Here is a 19,523-nt window from a genome sequence, read left to right on the forward strand (position 1 = left end):
GGTAACCACAAAGCCAGCATATGGATGGTGGGTTTTTTAGCCTCATTGCTCATGCATGCACACAGTTCTGGCCATTGATATGGGAGCCTTAATGGGACTGTTTCCACCACTGTCCCACCCCAATAAACAGGAGAGAGGTTTTTTTTTTTAGGGGTTTTCAGCTCAAAGACAACTTCCCTGGGAGCTCCTGATCCTGAAGGATAGTCTAGGTGCTGAAGTGTGTCAGCAGTGATGCAGCAGCCCGGGGCGATTGACCACTTATTTGCACATCACTAACTGCCTTTTAAAAAATGGCGTTGAAACAGAATAGTGTGAAACAGCTTGACTTTGGAGGAGAGCAATCAGACATCCAGAAATGTGTGGTGAAACCGGCAAGATCCATAAAGATCAGACTTTTTCCGATGTCAGAAAAGTTGAGGGTGAGACGTGGGCTGACGATTGCAGTACGGGATACCAATGATTCTGTCTGAATAAGTACTTTAAATCTGGAGGGAAGAAGCAACGACTCCAGATCAAAAAGCCCATCTGACCGCAACCTCATAGGAACTTCTATCTGTGTAGGACACACACACACACACTATATGAAAACACCAATCTAAACTTTGAAGATAACTGATGGTGTGAAGGTGAGATCTACATGAAACCATTTTACACATTATTAATCCTGCCCATACAAGCAAATCTGAATCTCTTACTTTGGAATTGTCAAAATTAGTACTATATGGATGAAAAAAAAAATAGATTCTCGTTCATTAACCTCTGAGTCCAATCATATGGCCATAAATATCCTAGCAAATGACTTGGTAAGACTGCATTTTGGGATCTTTGTTTCTACATGAAAAACAGCAAGAATTTTTTTTTAAGTTTCTTTCTAGAAATACGAAATGAAACACTGAAGTCCTATCCCTGTAATGCTGGATTTCAGACAGTAGCAAAGGAGCACATCACAGCTCAGATTAACTCCCCCACATAGGATTGCCAGCCTCCATATGGGGCCAATCTCTGAGAATTACAACTGATCTCCAGAATATAGAGATCAGTTCCCCTGGAGAAAATGCCTGTTAGGAGAGTGGACTCTATGATATTAGATTCTAGCGAGTGAGCGCCTCTCTCCAAACTCCACTCCCCCCAAGTCCCCCCTTCAAATCTCTAAGAATTTCCCAACCAGAGCTGGTAACCCTATCCTTTGTTTGCAGTTACTTGCACTCACTACTGCAGAAGTCCCCAACCTTTTTGAGGCTGTGGTACCTTTGGAATTCTGGCACAGGGTGGTGGGCACAACCATAAAATGGCGGCCACAGGAAGCAGGGCCACAGCCACAGAAGAAACCAAGTTCAGGAGAGAAGAGGGGCAATAGACTGGGAAATATAAGTGAAAGAGAATAAAACAAATACTGTGTTGGCAGCTGCCACTGAAACAATATTGTTTTAATCTGCATAGCCAATCGGTTTGTCAGTGGGCAAAAGACACACCTGGCCCTGCCCACTTTTAAAAAACGCTTTGTGGCTACCATGAGAGGTGCTGGCAGGTACTGTGGTGCCCATGGGCATCATGTTGGAACCCCTAGGCTGGTGTGAGAAATACGGGGAGACAAGACCTTGTGCTAATCTAGTATAGCATGGGACTCTACTATAGCATTTATGCTAATATAGTGTAGGTTTGAATGGTTCATCCTGGAAACCAGTAAGATACAGAGATGACTTTTGATTCTGTCTTAAAACTTAATTTGGTGGGGACATGTTTGATTTCAAGCATTTAATTTACATTTACATTTTCACATAATTATAAGAAACCATAACTTTGAAAGAGCAGGGAATAAAAATGTTACTTGCTGTTCAGTAGTTTTGAGTACCGACATTCTATTAGCGTAACAAGAGGTTTATAGGCCGATTACAGCAATATTCACCCCAAAACAAATTACCATTTTAACCTTTTCAGTATTTGACAAGTTTTATAAGGCCTTGATGGTTTAATGCAGAGTTCAGATCTTAAAAGTGTTTTTTTTCTTTTACAAAAGAAGATAAACACATAATTATTTGCACAAAGCATTAGAAAATACTGTGATATTTTATTATTAAAAATGCTGCTGAAAAGTTTATACATATGTGTCCAGCCATATATATCTTCTATCCTTACTTAAGGCAAAACCAAAAAAGAAAAAAATGCAGAAACAAGAACAAAATAAACCCTGCGTGCCTCTTAAGGTCAAGAAGAAAAGCCTGGGAAAGTTCTTTTTCTTTTCTTTTATCTTTTTAAAGTATACTTTGTTGTTATTATTATAGAATCCTATGAAGAGCCTAAAAATTTCCATTTATAAATCATACATCTGTCCAGACGTATTAAATTATTAAATTGACGTCATCGTCGCTGTTTTTAAAAGCTAAAATCATTCACTTACAGAAACGGCTTTACCCAAATGTCACAAGCCTGACACAGTACTGTACATATTGCTAGCAGAAGACAACTGGAAGTACTAAACAAATACCTTAGTTCACATAACAAACATACCCAACTGAATAAGATGCCATCATTTCTCCCTCTCTTTGTTAAATCCCCATGTCATGACAGAACTGCTGTGTCTTAGTGGAGGCAATATACTGGTTGTGAAGATGGCATGGAACAGATTTGGCTTTAATTCATGTTACAATAAAGATCAGGGAAGGTGATCTTTTTCCATTTATTTTTGGGTGCAAAGTGGAGCTACTAGCTCATTCAAAATTGCACCCAGAAGCAGAATGAAAAGATATTAATTTCACTTTCTGTCAAATTATTGTGTGCACTTTCTGACAAATTAAGACTATTGTGTGGGTTATGTCAGCCATTTTACTATGTCACCAGCCTTCTTGGTTGCTATTCCCAGGATCTGCTTTTTCTGCCAGAAACAGCATGGAAATGTGCACTTTGCACAGCCAGTGAGATGTCAAGTCAGAAAGTCATGAGCTATCTATGATCAAGGCAGAAGGCATCTTGTGACAGATATGAATACCTGGGAATGATAATACAGCAGTGCAGTACCATTTAGAGTTGAAGGAAATGAAAATCCAGTGTACAGGTTGGGGAAGAGATGATTGTGTGCAGAGCAACTCCGGTCAAATATCTTTGGTTACCATATTTAACTTAATTTTCTAAAGACAAAGTATAAACCGTTCTTCACTTATTCATAACTTGATTCAAGCTTCCCCATAGAAGTTTTTTTTTAAAAAAAAAACCCACCAACTTTGCACAGAAGTACCAGATATCTTGCTGGGACAGCTGCATTTTTTAAACCCAGCCCCCACCCCCGTTAAAGGGAGTGGAATGAGGAATAGCAAAACATTTATTATCATTGAACAGTAAACTGATCCAGCTTTTTCAAGGCAACTCACCTACAGTACGGTCAAAATGGTTCTTTCTTGCTTTCCACAGCATCCATCCTTTTCTCTGATGCTAAACGTTTAACCGGCAAAATTTGCTTATTTACTGCAGGGTCAGAAGCTTTTAAGAGATTCATCCATCCAGACTTTCCATTTACTTTATTAATCAAAACCAAACAAGGGTTTTTGCTCCCCATTATCCAACTTCCGTGTTTTCCCTCTTCAACATAGCTAAGCAATTGCTTTCTTAACTCAATCTCTTCTTCTACAGCAGCTCGTGAAGGAAGAATGACCTTTCCCCCCCTCAGAAAAAAGCCTAACCAAAAAAGGCAGGCCTTCAATTGGGAAGCGACATGTTTTTGACATACTCAGATACCAAGAACTACAAAACCGGCCTCTTTGCTCAATTTACCAAACTTTTTGTAATTCTTCCAGTCTGTCTCTGTGCCGCAATATCATGAAAGCTAACACAAAAATAGGGAGAGGGGGAGATTTCTTTAGAGAACAAACCCACCTGTTTCCTATCTATGAATGCCTCAACATGCACCTGTGTAACCTGTAAAAGAAAATCTGTCAGGCCATACGGTCATCTGTAATCTCTGTACGACACCATGTCCTCCTCAAAATAAAACATTAAGAAAAAGCCTCATGTCTTGGTTTACCACTAGTAATTAAGAAGAAAATCCTCCTTTTGGTCTGGGAGGAAACAGAGGTGGTATGATTAATGTTGATACACATAGATCACAACTGAAAGCACGATCTTTCTAAAAGCTCTTTTCAAACTGAAAACATCGATAAAAGCTTCTTTTTTAAACTCACAGCTATGTACACATTTTTTTTACAAAGTTTCTTAAATATAGTTCAGGCTGGCAAGTCATCTCTTTGCTCAGAACTATACGTATTTACTGCATAGTCAGTCCTATTTTTTTTAATAATAAAATCTTATTTTCCCCATTCTGGATTACAGCTTCATATAATGGGTAAAAGCCCATGGTGATGTCTTTTTGTATAACAAGGGCCATTCACGGTATGGCACATATAGAACATTTTTTTAAAATTTTATTTATTAAAAAACTGTACAGTCACTGGCTCTGTGTTCCAGAAGTGTCTGCTTCTGTTCGTTAATACATATCCTTCCTAAGTGACTTTCTTCAGGCCTCAACTCTTTAACTTTCAATCGAAGTGGTTGAGATATTAAAGCAGTATCCTAATAGCAATGTACATATTTCACATTTCACAGGGTTTGAAGCTGATCTTTTATAATATCAGAATTCCTATGGAAAGGATCAGTAAGAAAATCATGTCTGCCCTTCTCTTTCACCTTTTTTCCTTTTTGACAAGTTGTGTGATGAAGAATATGATTTTTTAATATTTTTTAAATATTTTTCTTATTTTTAATCTTCCAGGTGGTTTGGGGTGGGGCAAATGACAGAGCTATACCCTAGTGGTGGAATGTCCGTGGGGCAAATTAGTACTATTTTGTCCTCCACTGAAAGTGTTGAAAGTATGCAAAGGCTGCATTCCTGTTAATGTATTTGGAATCATGGTTATGGTGTTGGGTGTCATGAGTGGAATGTCATCTGGTGATCTTCTAAGTGTGAGAGTGTAATCAGGTGGGCAGGTGAGTCTCAGGGTGTCATGTGCCTGTAGAGACTCACACTCATGGTCGTGCTCCAGTTGTTTCATCTGCAGTGACATAATCTCTTCATTCTGTATATGGGCAATATCATTGGTTGTGTTCCGTTGAGGACTAGGACGCCTGTGTGTCTCATGGCGCCGCTTGTCTTTCTTGTAATACAATGCTGCAAATGCCAAAATATTGAGGAACAGCAAGGATGCCCCTACTGCAATTGTGACGCTCAACTCTGTGGAATAATCTCTCTTGTTCTCTATCAGAACACTTGTATCCTCCGAGGATGTTTTCTGCGTATCCTTTGAATGTTTTGGATTGTTGCTTGGTGTCATTAGTGGACGCTTTGTGGCAAACTTGCCAGGAGACCGCCTGGTAACATAAGGAAATGATGTCATATCTGGAGGTGGCACCTTAGTTGTTGTGGAGACATACTGAAATATTTCATTCAGATTGTGCAAATGTGGTACGAGTTCCAGCCAGAAAGCAACTTTTGTTGCTCGATAATGATCCCGGACCCTGGGTTTCAAGCCAATGTGTAAATAAAGCTGATCTTTTGGATTATACTTAGACCAGGCCACTTCTTCAAAACGATTGGGTTTCGTATGGATAAACTTTGTATCCTGAGGAACTGGCTGGTTTGGATCCCTAAAAATATACAAACAAAACAAATGTTATAAGCAGCTAAAAACTTGCACAAGAATTAAAATGTTGTTCAAACACAATGCAGGTTCTAATATTTGTTATTAAATCAGTGATCCCAGACTCTGCTTTAATCTGAAGTGTAAATAGAAATAGTTTGGGATTATAGTTTCATTTTTAAAAAATCCACTTCCTCCAAAATGAACACTTTGGCTTTGGATGGATATATGTATATCTTAAATACATTTTTTTTCCTTTGTTCATTTTTTCCTTTAATACAAAAGCTCTTTTTTTGGCTACAACAACTGAATCAAATATGGATCCTCTAGTGGGTTTATGAGATTTATGAGTTGTAGGTGGGTTTATGAGATTTCCACAAGGGAGGGGTTCCACAAGGCAATCCTAAATAGGCTTGCACAATTCTAAGCCCATTGACTTCAGTCAACTCTGCCTAGGTTTGAATTGTTAGTGCCTTTCATGGACACTACCTTTTTCAGCCTTTATTAGGAACAGAAGTTATTATGCTGAATAATTTATAAATAATGTATAAGCTAATTGCACAATTAATTTAAAAAATTGCATAACTCATATAGGTCATATTATTGTGTTACATAATTGTATTTATTTACTTCATTATACCCCACTTCTTTCCAAGCAGAGACTCACGGTGGCTTATAACACTCTCCACTCCTTCATTTTATCCTCACAATAGCCCTGTGAAGTAGGTTAGGCTGCGGGTATGTGACTGTCCAAGGTCACCCAGCAAGTTTCCATGGTAGAGTAACCAGATCTTAGACAAACACTTTAACCGCTATATCAGGCTGTCTCTCCCCTTGCCTCAGTTTATTCCTTAGGGCTGAAATCTGATCAAGCTTCATTGCATCTATGGCAGCAACTGAAATATAGCAGTGGTTTCCACAGATAATTATAAAAGTCCTATGTACTATACAGAAAAATTAATGGTACATTTGCAACTCTTACTGTCAGTTTTACCATGATGTAGTTGGTATGCTGCAGCAAAGGTTGACACCCTAGTGCACTGCTACACATACACACTGTATCTGGGGAAACAGGGAATGCTATACTTGAGCATCTGCTGTTTCACCGTAAAAGACATCCAGCACTGGTAAGACTGATTATCAAGGGAAGGAAAAATGTTGCTTATTAATTGATGCAAGTTCTACTGCTGAATGTCAAAGTCCTTCAGCAGAAACCTGCTTCCACTTACAAATCCATCTCATTAGATCAGGGTGACATATGATTACTTTGTGTACTATGAACAGACACTTCAGCCAAACTCTCATACTCATTTTTTTTGGGGGGAGCAAGGGACTCTGCATCTTTTCCTATGCTTCAAGAACAGTTACATATTTTCCCTCAAAGAATGACAAACATATCTGTGAATGTATTTGTTACACTGCAGGAATTGTGCTCAGCATTCTGGCTTCCACTATGAGTTTCGTGCTTTTTCATTGGGTTCCCTTTGATGCAGTAGGGCCTTTTTACTGTTATTTTGCCAAAGTGCAGAATACATTACACTAAATCACATAGAGCTTTCTAATTTTTATTCCCACTCAAGTTAAGCTGATTTCTTTTAGAAATTGGAGCTCCAGTGTGCTTTTTTGTTCAGTTCTGAGAATTGTCTGAACCAGCATAACAATTTTCAAAATACCCATAACTACAATTAAATGCTCCCAAGGTTCCATCATTGTTCAGAGAGACTGCTACTTATTACTACAGGAAAAAATGATTATTTAACCTTAATAATATTCTTCCATTCGTCTGATGGAATTTTCCTTTCACTTAAAAAAAAGAAAAGAAAAGTGAAATCTCCTGCCATTCAGCACATTATTAAAATCTCTGGGTTCCTCAGTGCAAAGAAGATATAACTTCATATCATTTATTTTATTTTATTTGCTTTATGCAGATTTTGTGCATGGGTATAAAGAAATAATTTGATCCAATATTATTTTTTGCACTCTAGCTGAACCATAAGAAGTAGTACCCAGGGGTCTTGTTGTAGAAAAAGAGCTGCCGGAGCTCATTAGCATAACTCATTAGCATAACTTATTTGCATATGCCACGCCCCCTGACATCACCGGAAGTGACAGAAGGCCACACCCCCTGACATCACCGGAAGTGTGTCAGAAGGCCCGGCTACTTACCCTCCTGCTTCATCCTCATTCCCAAACGGAATGAGGATCGAAGCAGAGGGCGGGGTAAAGAAGGGGGCGGGGCTTCACCACGTGACCGCCCCGCCCCCTAGAGGTTCTCTTCCGGAGCTCCGTACCTGAGAGCTCCCCCCCGACTAGAGCCCTGGTAGTACCTATTTTAAAAGCACAATAGTTGGCGTTTTGAAGGAATTCAGCATATGTCTTGCATACTCATGCTTACGATTTTTCCTTGCAAAGAGTTTTACACTATAAAGCTCTTTAGAAACAAGGAAGGAAATTTATTTATTTATTTAATTTAGGGAATTTATATATCCTTGAGATGCAGGGGAAATAATACTGTCCTTGCTACAGTTACAGGTAGATAAAAGCAGAGGCTAGTGGCTACAGGGACAAACTCTTCGGGAGAGAAACTGTGGGCAGAGGGCTTTACCCTGGCACTGGTACATCTCTTCTGCTGCCTCCTCTTTCTACATAATGAGGGAGAACAGGCAACACTGGGGGAATAACAGGCAATGCATCCTTGTAGTAGCCATTGATGTAGTTGCACATTGCCAAGCCTGTTTGCATAAATCCACTCAAAGCCTCCAGCCAATGACAATCTAAAGGGCAGTATTATGCTGCATAGTTGATGTAGCATCTTCCATATCAGTAGAATTCTGGAAGAGGCTCTTTATCATAAAGAGCCAGGGATGATGTAGTAGCTAGTGTTATAGTGGGAACTTGGGAGACCCAGGTTTCAATCCTTCTTCTTCCATGGAAGCTTGGTGGGTGACCTCAGGCCAGCCACATTCTCTCAGCCTAACTTACCTCACAGGGTTGATGTTGTGAGGGGTGGAAGGAGGGGATAATGATTTTCTAAGTCCCCATTAGGGGGTAAAGTGGGGTATAACTAAATACATTCAATTAAATCCATTAACAAACAAGGTTTATTCTGAAAACATTAAAGAGTAGTGGAAAAATGAAAAATCAATGGAAAGGAAAATAGAGAACCAGTAGTGGAATGCTTTGGACAATTTATGCCTTTTTTCACACCTCATAGTCTAGCTTCAGTTACAGGCTAGAATAAAAATTGCAACAAAAATGTAACTCCTTTTGCTATATCTTGTGACTAGTGATTTTGCAACATTGACCTGTCCTCAAAAATCTAGTTCTGGCAGTAGACACATTACACAATGTGTGGCTTTTGAAGAGCAGGTGGTCAGTGCCAATCAGAAGAGCCAGGCAGCCTTTCCAAATGATGCAGTAACTGAGCAGTAGTGTTACAGTAAGCTTCACTGTTACAGTCATCCAGAAGTGTGCATGTGTAAAGGATACAGCATTAGTGTTCAAGAAAGGTTGAAACTTGTCATAATTCAGTCTCGCAGCAGAACATTTCCACTATGCTTTAGACCGCAGTCTGGAGAAAGCAAATTAGATCCTAAAACAGCCAGGGACTGTGAGGAGAAAGGGGTCTTTTCAATATGACTACCAATGCAGCTAAGCGTGTGAAAACTATAATGACAACTTTGGGTAAACGATGCTTCTGAAATCATCCCTAGTAGACATTCTCCCCAAAATAAACAGTTCTGATCCAAGTTGTCAGTTCTGTGAAATGGGGCAGGGTCCTGCACTGGATACACATTTGGATCCTTATAAATAGTGTGGCCATACTATGGAATACTATGGAAATACAGATTATCTGGGGTTGCCAACCTCCAGGTGGCACCTGAAGATCTCCCATTTTTAAAACTGAAGAAAATGGCTGCTTTAGAGGGTAGACTCGATGGCATTGTATCAAGCTGAAGTCCCTCCTCTCCCCAAACCCCACGTTCTCTAGGCTCCACCCTCCAAATCTCCAGGTATTTCATAACCCAGAGCTGGCAACCCTAAACAATGCTGAATATATATAACATATGTATCAAAATGTGCTTGAATACAAAATTCATGGAAATTCACTGAAAAGCATTAGACGGACCACTTGGCACAGTAGAAGTGTGTTATTGTGGAAAAAAATAATTCCAGAGATCATTCTAACCCTACTGTGTACGCAAATAGGTACCTTGTTTGCTTATTTTCCTGATTCAGCTACTGGGATTGTGACAAAATGAGAACATTGGCATTAGTACCAATCAGCTGTTGGGAATGGTTGACAGGATTGTACACACTTCAGACAGTTGATCAATGATATAAATAATTATTTGACCAGGGATCCAAATGCATAGACTACCACTGCACATGTTGCTAAACTGGACTATGGGTTTCCTCACCTTCACATAAGAAGATTGATCTGAATATTGCACTACACTAACTGAATTTACAAAAACAAACAAACACACATTATACAAAGCAAAACATCAACAACCAGAATTAAGTGGTTTAACTGCTATATGGTTTATCCTGGATTTTTTGCTAATGTCTGTCCTCGTCTGCTTTTTTGTGAGTGTACATGGGGCATCATGATTCACAGAAGTACAGCAGATCTAAATAGGGTTGCCAGGACACCCCACCCACCCCCGGTCACCCATGGGGGATGCGGAGTAGGGTTGCCAGGAGGTTGGGAAACTCTGGGAGATTTGGGGATGGAGCCTGGGGAAGACAGGGATCTCAGTGGGGTACAATGCCATAGAGTACACCCTCCAAAGCATCCATTTGCTCCAGGAGAATTGCTCTCTGTGGTCTGGAAATGAGGAGTAATTCTGTGGGAGCCCCAGGTCCCACCTGGAGGCTGGCATCCCTAGTTCTGAAGTACAGAAGATGTAACATGATACTACTCTAGGCAAACAGATTTCAGGACTTTTGCCATGTAGTCTGTATGTCCCGAGGTGCAAGGGAAGAGCTACATTGGTACATGGGTGCATCTTTAATTGTCTGGATCAGGGACATAATCTTTTAGACCACCATCTTATATCTTGTATGAGGTAAGAGCACAGTGTAGTACGCTTGCTCTAGTTTAACTCCACTCTCATGTTGGTCACTGTAGTCATTGCTGTAATTTACAGTCACGTCCTTATAGGAACATACAGAATGAGAGTTTATTGAGGATTCCTGCTCACTAGGAAGGAACTGCTGGAAGCAGGATTCGGTGAGCATTCAGGGAAGCGAGGGGAATACTGTGTCTGGCAATAAACTATTACTAGGGCTGCCAACTCTGGGTTAGGAAGTTATTAGGGGACTATGGCCTATACTACTGTATGTAGCTTGTTGAAACTAGACTCCTACTACAGAAGTCTGCATCATTGAATGTGTCATGTTACTACTTATGCTTTCCTTCAGTTCTGTTTTTAGAATTCTGGTTGGTTCTGCAGCCCTAGCCCTATTGTGTTGTTGACTGAATGCCCCATCCATGGATTATATTGACTCACTCCGTGTAATCTGCCTTGAGGCCAAGTGAAAAGGGCAGACAATAAATATTGTAAATGAATAAAAATAAATTCCTGGAGTTTTGGAGGCTGGTGCTTGAGGAGGGTAGGGTTTGGGGAGGGGATGGAGCTCAGTGGGATATAATGCCACAGAGTCCACTCTCCGAAGCAGCCGTTTCCTCTAGGGGAAGTGATCTGTATACTCTGGAGATCACTTGTAATTCTGGGAGATTATTACATGGAGTCAGAAGTGGGCTGCCAATCAGACATCTAAGGCAGGAATAGGAGCACCTGAATATTGTGGACAAGAAGAACTTCACCCATGGATCTGAGGCCAGGCACCCTGCATCTTTCTCCATACCCAGGCACCCAGGTTATGATCAGCAGAAGCAAGAGTAAGCTGCTAGACGGAGAGAAGCAGAAGGTGAACAGCCTGATATGTTGTACTATGGCCAGAAGGCTTAAACTGTAGCCTTCCAAAGAGCTGTTGTGTACCATCCTGTCTGGTTACAAGGATTGTAGCAGAGCAGTGGGTTGGATCCCATTCCAGTTCTGCTAATATATGGGTCTATTCTGCTAATGGCTGAGTCTTGCACTGGTGGAAGAGATGAGTTCCACTGGAAGAAATTTCCCTGTACCAGAGAAAGGCAGATTAGGATCAAAGGATCCAACCCTTGGTGCAGATAAATTTCTTCTCAGAAAAATGAAGGATAATCTTCAGATTTGTGTGTGGGTTTTTTTACCTGACAGTTACATGTGGAGCTGTTTGCTAGTATCCCTGAAGAATAAATAGAAACACTACGGTTAAGAGACCACAATTTTCCCAGTTCCTACAGAAGAGGTGGAATTTCAAGGTCACTAGGTTGTAATTTTTACTGTTTCTTCTCAAATCAAAGGAAATCCAAATGGGTCAGTCTCATTTCTACTTAGTAATCATAATAACAGTTGGGTGCACAATAAAATGATTAATAACCTTTCCTAAACATTTGTGCTGTCTATAGGACATATGGTGTAAATCCAGACCCAGGAGACTACAATTTTATGTACACCCTGCTGAAATTAGCTCTTGAGCAGGCAGTCTCTGAAAGTTGCTTGAAATTATAAGTAATACTGACAGATGGGATTGTGAGGGAGTTTTTATAATCCTTAGATAAATGCTGAAGGTTAACTTAACACTCTACAGGAATAGTAGATGATGATGATGATGATGATGATGATGATGATGATGATGATGACGACGATGACGACGATGATAATAATAATAATAATAATAAAAAACAATATCTCGACATCCTGAGAACTGTTTTCCTCACATCTGAAACACCATGTTTCATTTACAAGCACTGATTATCAGCTATAATAGACACTTTAATTATGATGTTTAAAAAAACCACCTTGTTTCATGGCCCAGTTACAAGTTCATGCAATGCAGACCACCCACTGTCACCTAGGACATTGTTTAACATTTTCAGATCACATTCACTGCGCTTGTGGAGTGGGGAGCAGGATTGCATCCACTGACTCTACCTTGGCTGCTGACAGTTCAATGGAAGGTGTGATTGGAGCCCACGTGCATACAATTCTGAGCATGCAGGCTTCTGCACTGTTGGGAAAGTTGCAAAAGGCCAGATCACTTGTAGTATACACATAACACTTTGACCATACCTTCTGTTTAATGTGCAAAAACTGAGGGTGGGTCAGCATGCATAATTGTGGTCTCTCCTCCAAACATTCAGTGAACATGACAATGTAAGCAGATACGATCATCTGACCATTCGAGTATGAAAATTTTGCCATTATCAAATAAATATTAAACAATATTGTTTAGTTGGTGTCACACACAATATACTTGTTCAGCGAAGATTTAATCCAAAAATCTCAGATTATTGGTAGTTGGTTAATTATACTCTAACTTTGCAATTGCAATACAGAGTTCACAGGTTTGAGACGACAGATCAAACCAGTGAACAGAACACTGCATGAGCTGAAGGTGCTTTGGCCTCCCCCTGAGCACTGCTTCTGTTGAACTGAGTTGTTTGGCCCATTATGGAAGACGATGTGACACCATATAGCTCCCTCCAGACCATTTTTGTTTGGGTAGCAGCACAGAGAGGAAGGGCAAAGCTCCCTTTGCACAGGTGCCATAGTTTCAGTGCTGTAACAGGGAAGTCTTGCAGGAACCCTATCTTGTGGAAATAAACCTCAAGTGTCAGTCACAGAACCTATTAAGAAAGTTCCTGAGGGAAAAGCCCATTCACCTTTACCTTCCCTCTTTCCACTCCTCTTTTCCAGGGCTCAGTAATTCTGCCAGGCTTGCTTAAATTTCTATTTTAAGATGTAATTTGAGGGACCTTCTTCTGAGCCAAATATTTCCAGTCCATTCAGGAGTGATTTTTTTAAAAAAAAGATAGAACTGTAGCTCAAGAATAGGTTTAAATCTACAAGTCAGTGTTAAAGATTCTTTTTTTGAGGGATGCTTGACTCCCCAATTTTTCCTGCCTTTTGTTATATCCCTTTCTGCAGCACCTTTTTGCTTTATGTGGATACAGGGTATAATTTCAATATGCCTCTTACAGTACAATCCTAAGGCTGCTTTCCTAGGAGTAAGGCCCATTGAGTAGACTTGAGTGGGGTTCTGAGGAGGCCTGTTTACGACTGCTCTCTCAGCTTTCTGAGAACTGCCTATAGGCCTGAACTGGTCAGGGCACTACAGATTTCCAGTTCCCCAATATTGCCGTATACCATTCTCTGCACTGCAGTAGAACTGCAGCTCTGAAAGCACAGTTCTGCCATTAAATGTTCATTGAAAAGATTTATAGGCCCTTAGTGTGCCATGAGAACATTTATTTTAATTCAATACCAAGATGAGGAAAGGGGGGGGAAATCAAATTGCAAAAACAAAACCTGAACAGTAACAAACACCAGGTGCTCTTTAGAGGTGAAAGTACCGCAGTGTTCCTTAAGAAAATGTTACAAAAAAGCTTTTCTCAGCTTTATCAACAAGCTTCCAATCTTTGCTTCTAACACTGCCATCCTGAGGAAAGTTACACCCTCTATGTCCATTGACGTCAGTGGGTTTAGAAGGGAGTAACTCGACCTAGGATAGCACTGCCATTGCAGCTTTTTTCTCTCTTCTTACTTGTATTTGCATACACACATTACACATTCTTATTCATTTTGAAAATGAACATTTGTATTGCAGTCACAAGTCCTGGTTAGGGAAGGGATTCTCTGTTTTCCTTCCCTCTGCCCTCTCTTAAACTGGGCAGTTTTATGGAAGAGGAATCATAGATGTGTTTCATCTACAGTAAATGTATGCAGCATATTTTATAGGTTTAACCTGAGACCTATTGTTTCCAAGAACATTCATGCCTTAATAACTGCAGTGTTTTTTTAATGTATGCACAGTTTTATAGCATCATTCTTAACACTAGATATTGAAAAAAATGCATTGGAGAGGGAGGAAAACTCTACAGAAGAGGGAGGGGGAAGATTTCTAGGTAAAAAATAATGACTATTTATAACAACAAAGGAATTCTAGGCATTGGCCTCAGCATACAATTTAGTCACGCTGGAGAATTTGCAGCAAAACAGGTCATGTCTACCCTATAAACTTGGATTGGTTTTATTGGATTCTTGGTAATTGTACTTTTGTGATAGTACTGAAAATTGTCTGTTAGAGCTCACTAGCCCTCCTCACAGAACAAATATAATTCCCAGAGCTTCATGGGTAGAATAAGTATCAAAGCAGTTTGCTATGTAGATGTGTGCCAATAACCAGCAAGTGCCTCTGTGGGGCAAGGGGGCCATTCTTTTTCTGTGCTAGGCTTATGAACACTTCTATACAATGCAAGAACAGACAGGTTTTTCCCTCTCTGAAAGCAGAAAGGCAAAATCCATCTTCCTTTTTGTAGTTATTAAAAATTAAGTCAGTATGGCACAAGGCACAGAATGGCCAGACAGGGAGGGTTTTGCAGGACAGGAGAAGAAGGCCTGCAGAATGGCATCTCTGTGATTTTACAAGTAGGCAGGTGACATTCCTAAAAGCCTTTAATCTAGTCTTGCATAACAGTACTCTGCATACCTTGCTTGACTTCTATTGTGCAAAAGTTTTGGTGATGAAACTACAGCCCCAAACTGGCATTTCACTTCTTTTCCAAATGCAAAATTTTATACCATGGAAGAAATTCATATACAAAAAGCAGTTATTTTGCAAAACCTACCCCGTTTTGGCGAAGTTTGTCCAATATGTCATGACAACTGCACTGAGCATGACATCGTTCTTTGAGAAGTTGCAGTTAAACAATTCAGTGGGACCAATCATAGGGATACCAAACACATATGGCACTTCATCCCCATGCGCTGAATCAGCCCAGTTGGGCTTCATTTCACTCTGGCAATGGTGATAGAATGCATAGAAATATGTTGGGGAGCCATATTGTGCATGCAGATCAGCTGTGGCAACAGCTGGTGCAACCCACTGATGGTCAGTAAACAGTGCTACCAGTGTCTTCCTGCGTGTTTCAGGATTCTCCTTATCTGCCCAGTCTGTGTACATAAACTTAATGGTCTCTCGTAGTGTATCTTTGCCTTCTGGATAACCATACAGATTGTCCACAAAATTGGAGACCGAAAAATCAAAATCATTTGGAGAGACACCATCATCATTATCCACAATGCCATCCACAAATTTTAAGCCTTCCCCTTGGTTTACACCTAGCATTATGTCATAGTTGAGAAATTCTCCCTGCTCCATCAGAATCTGAGGGTCATCCGGAATTACATCCCCATCAATCACAGGCCCAAAGGCAATGTGGTATGTAGCTGGAGTGATGGTCTGTTGAATGAGTTCTTTGTAGTTCTTGTTCCGAAAACATTCAACTAAGTCTGTAGTATCCAACATGTTGCAGCCCACTTTTTCTGCCAAAATGGCGGTGTATTTGGCAGGTTGATAGTTCACAGCCCAGCTGGACAGGGCAGTTCCACTCTGTATGATTGCCTTCTGGAACAGACCTGTAGGTGCAAGTTTGAAAATTAAGTCACATGCATTACAACCAGGAGCATTTTCCAAGCAAAATAATTCATTGTGCATTACCTAGAAGTCTACTCCGGCAAAAGGTAAACTGAATTCCAGATGGGGGGGGGGCATTGTGCTGCTGTTAGATTTAGTTGGCAACTGTAAATTTAATTGGCTTTCTCCTCTCTTTTCTTTGATGCTTATCTACTTATTTTTTTTCTGATTTGAAATGGTTATACATACAAAGCACAAAAAAAAACACTGTATGGATGTCAAGAGGCTAAAATATTTCACAGTCATTTCCAGATTTTCATATGGATTAAAGTGATAACCAAATCCCTGCAAATCAGCCCCCTCCCACCAATGCAGGCTCGACGGTAGTTGGGGCTCGCATAAGATCTGCAATTTACATATACTTGTAAAAATCTTTAAACTCCACAAACACAAAACATAAAGATGTTTTGAAAAGGTAACATGAGTTGGTTATTTCTGCTTAAGGTGATAGCCATATGAGCTGTACTAGACAGATAAAGAATATGGGTTGGTCTGAAAAACAGTGATGGGGGGGGGAATGGAATGAAAGTTGTCACAAGCCATCACTTTCACATGTGTAAGTGTCTCTGTTCAATTGAATTGTGACCAAGGACTTTATAAGAATGTCAGCCACATGCAATCATCTTCTCTTGATGTGAACGACTTGCGCAAATAAACTCCTTGCCACCAAAAAGGTCACAGGGAAATTACACTTTTTCTCCTGTCTCACAGAAGCCATGCATCATGTAATTTATATAAAAAAGTATGCTACACTAAAATCGATATAATAGGCTTGCGTTTCATTCTGCAACACCATTTCCCATTTCTTACATAGGTGTGTTTTCATCTTAGATCAGTTAGAGCATATCTGCATTTTTCAAAAAAGGCTAGAAATATGGGTGCAAAGATTCAGTGGCACAGTGGGGTTTGGTAGTTTGTTTGTTTTTTTGCCATGCTTCAGTGGTGCACAGCAACCAGAAGCTGGTCTAGAGCTGCTCTGCATCACTAGAGCATAGGTTAGCAGCTGGAAAATGTTTTTTAATCTATCCCAAATGGACTTACTTTTCAGGTGTGTGTGGGGATAGATCCCAATAAAATGAACTGAGAATGCTTTGAATGGATGTGCAGATCCTGATTAGCGGGATATGAAATCTTAATGTGGAGCATAAAACTATTTTAATTGTGTCAACAAAACTCAATTGCATTTTAAGAATTATAACTGATTAAAGTTGGACAGAGCATGGACAGAGACACTGTGGAAGAATTTTTTTTTTCTCCTAAAAGATGTTTGTCCTGGCTGGTCCTATTGATTTTATGATAAGTGAAAATGATACTGTCAACTGTGTTCATTAAAATTTGGAACTGAAATACATTAATATCATATTTACTGTAGTTGCAATTTAGTTTTAAATATTTTTTTCAAATTACTTATAGGTAGGAAGATTGATACCTTCTGAATAGTGAGACAGTGTCAGCAGACTAACACAGGATGCACCTGCCCCCGATCCAAAAATAGTAACTCTTTTTGGGTCTCCTCCAAAAGAGCCAATATTTTCTTCAATCCATCGTAAAGCTTGGATTTGGTCAAGCAATCCATAATTGCCTTTTGCAGCTTGGTCTCCAGTGCTTAGAAAACCTACAAGGCAAAAAAGAAGAAGAAGATAATTTTAGCTCACCAGTCACTGAATTAGCTATAGGGCATGCACACACGACACATATATCCTTCTTTCCTCCTTCCAGTTTTTGAAAGGTCATGGTCCGAGTTAAGTATGTTCAGATTGATTTTTAAAAACAGAGTCATTTCTCCACAAAAGCAGAAGGTTCATATTCCTTTCCAAATCATTCCACAGTAATAAAACAATACAGAATAGTGTTTTTTCAGCTTTTAAAAAATGCTTTTATTGGATATTAGCAAATTATTTTGAAATGCCTCAAAGTTAAAATGATAAGGGAATTTTTGCACTGTCCACTTACTGCACAGAAGAAAAACTCATATACCAATTTTACAGAGATGAATTGTCATTTCCACAGACATTTCACATTCCTTTAAAAAAATATCTTACCGGCAGTAAAACATGACAATTTAGGCATACACACGCATAAGTATACCCTTAAGAAGTAATGTGTAAAGCAGTCAAATACATGTTCATAAATAGGCATCATACCTTTGTAGGAGGGAGGGTTGGGTGCCCCACCATCCTACAATTTATAAGCTATCCTCCGCAGCCTTGTGTGGCCTATGTAGTTACATGAAAGAGGGGTCAGTATTACCCTGGCCCTGGGTTTTTGTTGAATGTGGAAGCAGGCATCCCTACATGGCCTCACCCCCCACAGATCATGAGGGGATGGGGAGCTGTACACCCTCCCCCACCTGTGCTGCAACACAATCTGCTCACCAGCCGGAGCACAGAGGGTATATGTATCATGGCCAGGGTCCGACATACCTGAGGGACCGCCTTTCCCTATACATACCACAGAGAGCACTACGGTCCGGGGCCCAACATCGATTAGTGATCCCAGGCCCCAGGGAGGCCAGGTTTGTGGCAACCAGGGCTAAGGCCTTTTCAGTGGCGGCTCCGACCTGCTGGAATGAGCTCCCAGAGGAGATCAGGGCCCTGCGGGACCTCTCACAGTTCTGCAGGGCCTGCAAGACAGAGCTCTTCTGCCAGGCATTCACTTAGGAGCCACCACTACCACCACCACCAATTGTCCTGTGGTAACAATGGGACAATTGGGATGGCCTATTATAAAGATCTAGCCACAATACTGCGATGGATTGGTACCGCTGAAGTGTAACATCTATAGGGCAATATCTATAGGTCACCATCTTGATATGACTAACTGGGTAACATAACCGAGCACTTAATTATTGTTAAGAATGTTGTTTTATTCTGTTTTTAATGTTTTATATTGACACATGTTGCCCTGTTTGTGAGCCGCCCTGAGCCTGTTCGCGGGGAGGGTGGGATAGAAATATAATAATAAATAAATTGCATGTTGGAGCACTTCCCCACTCCCTCTCCTTAAGGCTGGGGTGTGCCTAGTCAGCAGGCCCAATTGTCTCACCTGGCCACAGAGGGAGGTGGAGTGCACCCCCCAACAGCTGCTACTTGGGAATGGTGGTGTCTGGACCCCCACCCACAACCTTCCAATATTTCACAGAAGAAAATATGGACATGTCTGTAAAAATCCCACCTCATATCAAGGATCACTTCCAAAGCTGTGTCCCCCAGGTATTACATGTTGCTGTCTATTGCATGTTGTATCTCCATAGTTTGTAACAACCAGTTGTTCACTGACTTAAAAGCGAGGGAGGTGTTTGTCCACGTTAAAGAT

General features: G+C 40.4%; 1 protein-coding gene across 3 annotated transcripts in view; it reads right to left on the reverse strand.

Annotated features, from left to right (window-relative positions):
- Positions 1-4,774: 4,774 nt before the first annotated feature.
- LOC107121328 (neuroligin-4, X-linked) overlaps positions 4,775-19,523 on the reverse strand; it is a 217,708-nt gene continuing 202,959 nt past the window's right edge. For 2 of the 3 annotated variants that reach the window (XM_015424241.1, XM_015424240.1), the window contains 3 exons: positions 17,638-17,823; positions 15,361-16,150; positions 4,775-5,631 (listed from right to left, as the gene is read on the reverse strand). In XM_015424241.1, coding sequence (XP_015279727.1) covers positions 4,788-5,631; positions 15,361-16,150; positions 17,638-17,823 — 1,820 coding nt within the window. In that variant the 3' untranslated portion in view covers positions 4,775-4,787. Of the gene's footprint in view, positions 5,632-15,360; positions 16,157-17,619; positions 17,824-19,523 lie in introns of all 3 variants that reach the window. The other variant, XM_015424238.1, reaches the window with a different exon arrangement.

The sequence above is a fragment of the Gekko japonicus genome, unplaced genomic scaffold, assembly GCF_001447785.1.
Source record: "Gekko japonicus isolate JY-2015 unplaced genomic scaffold, Gekko_japonicus_V1.1 scaffold2033, whole genome shotgun sequence".
In the NCBI taxonomy this organism is placed as follows: domain Eukaryota; kingdom Metazoa; phylum Chordata; class Lepidosauria; order Squamata; family Gekkonidae; genus Gekko; species Gekko japonicus.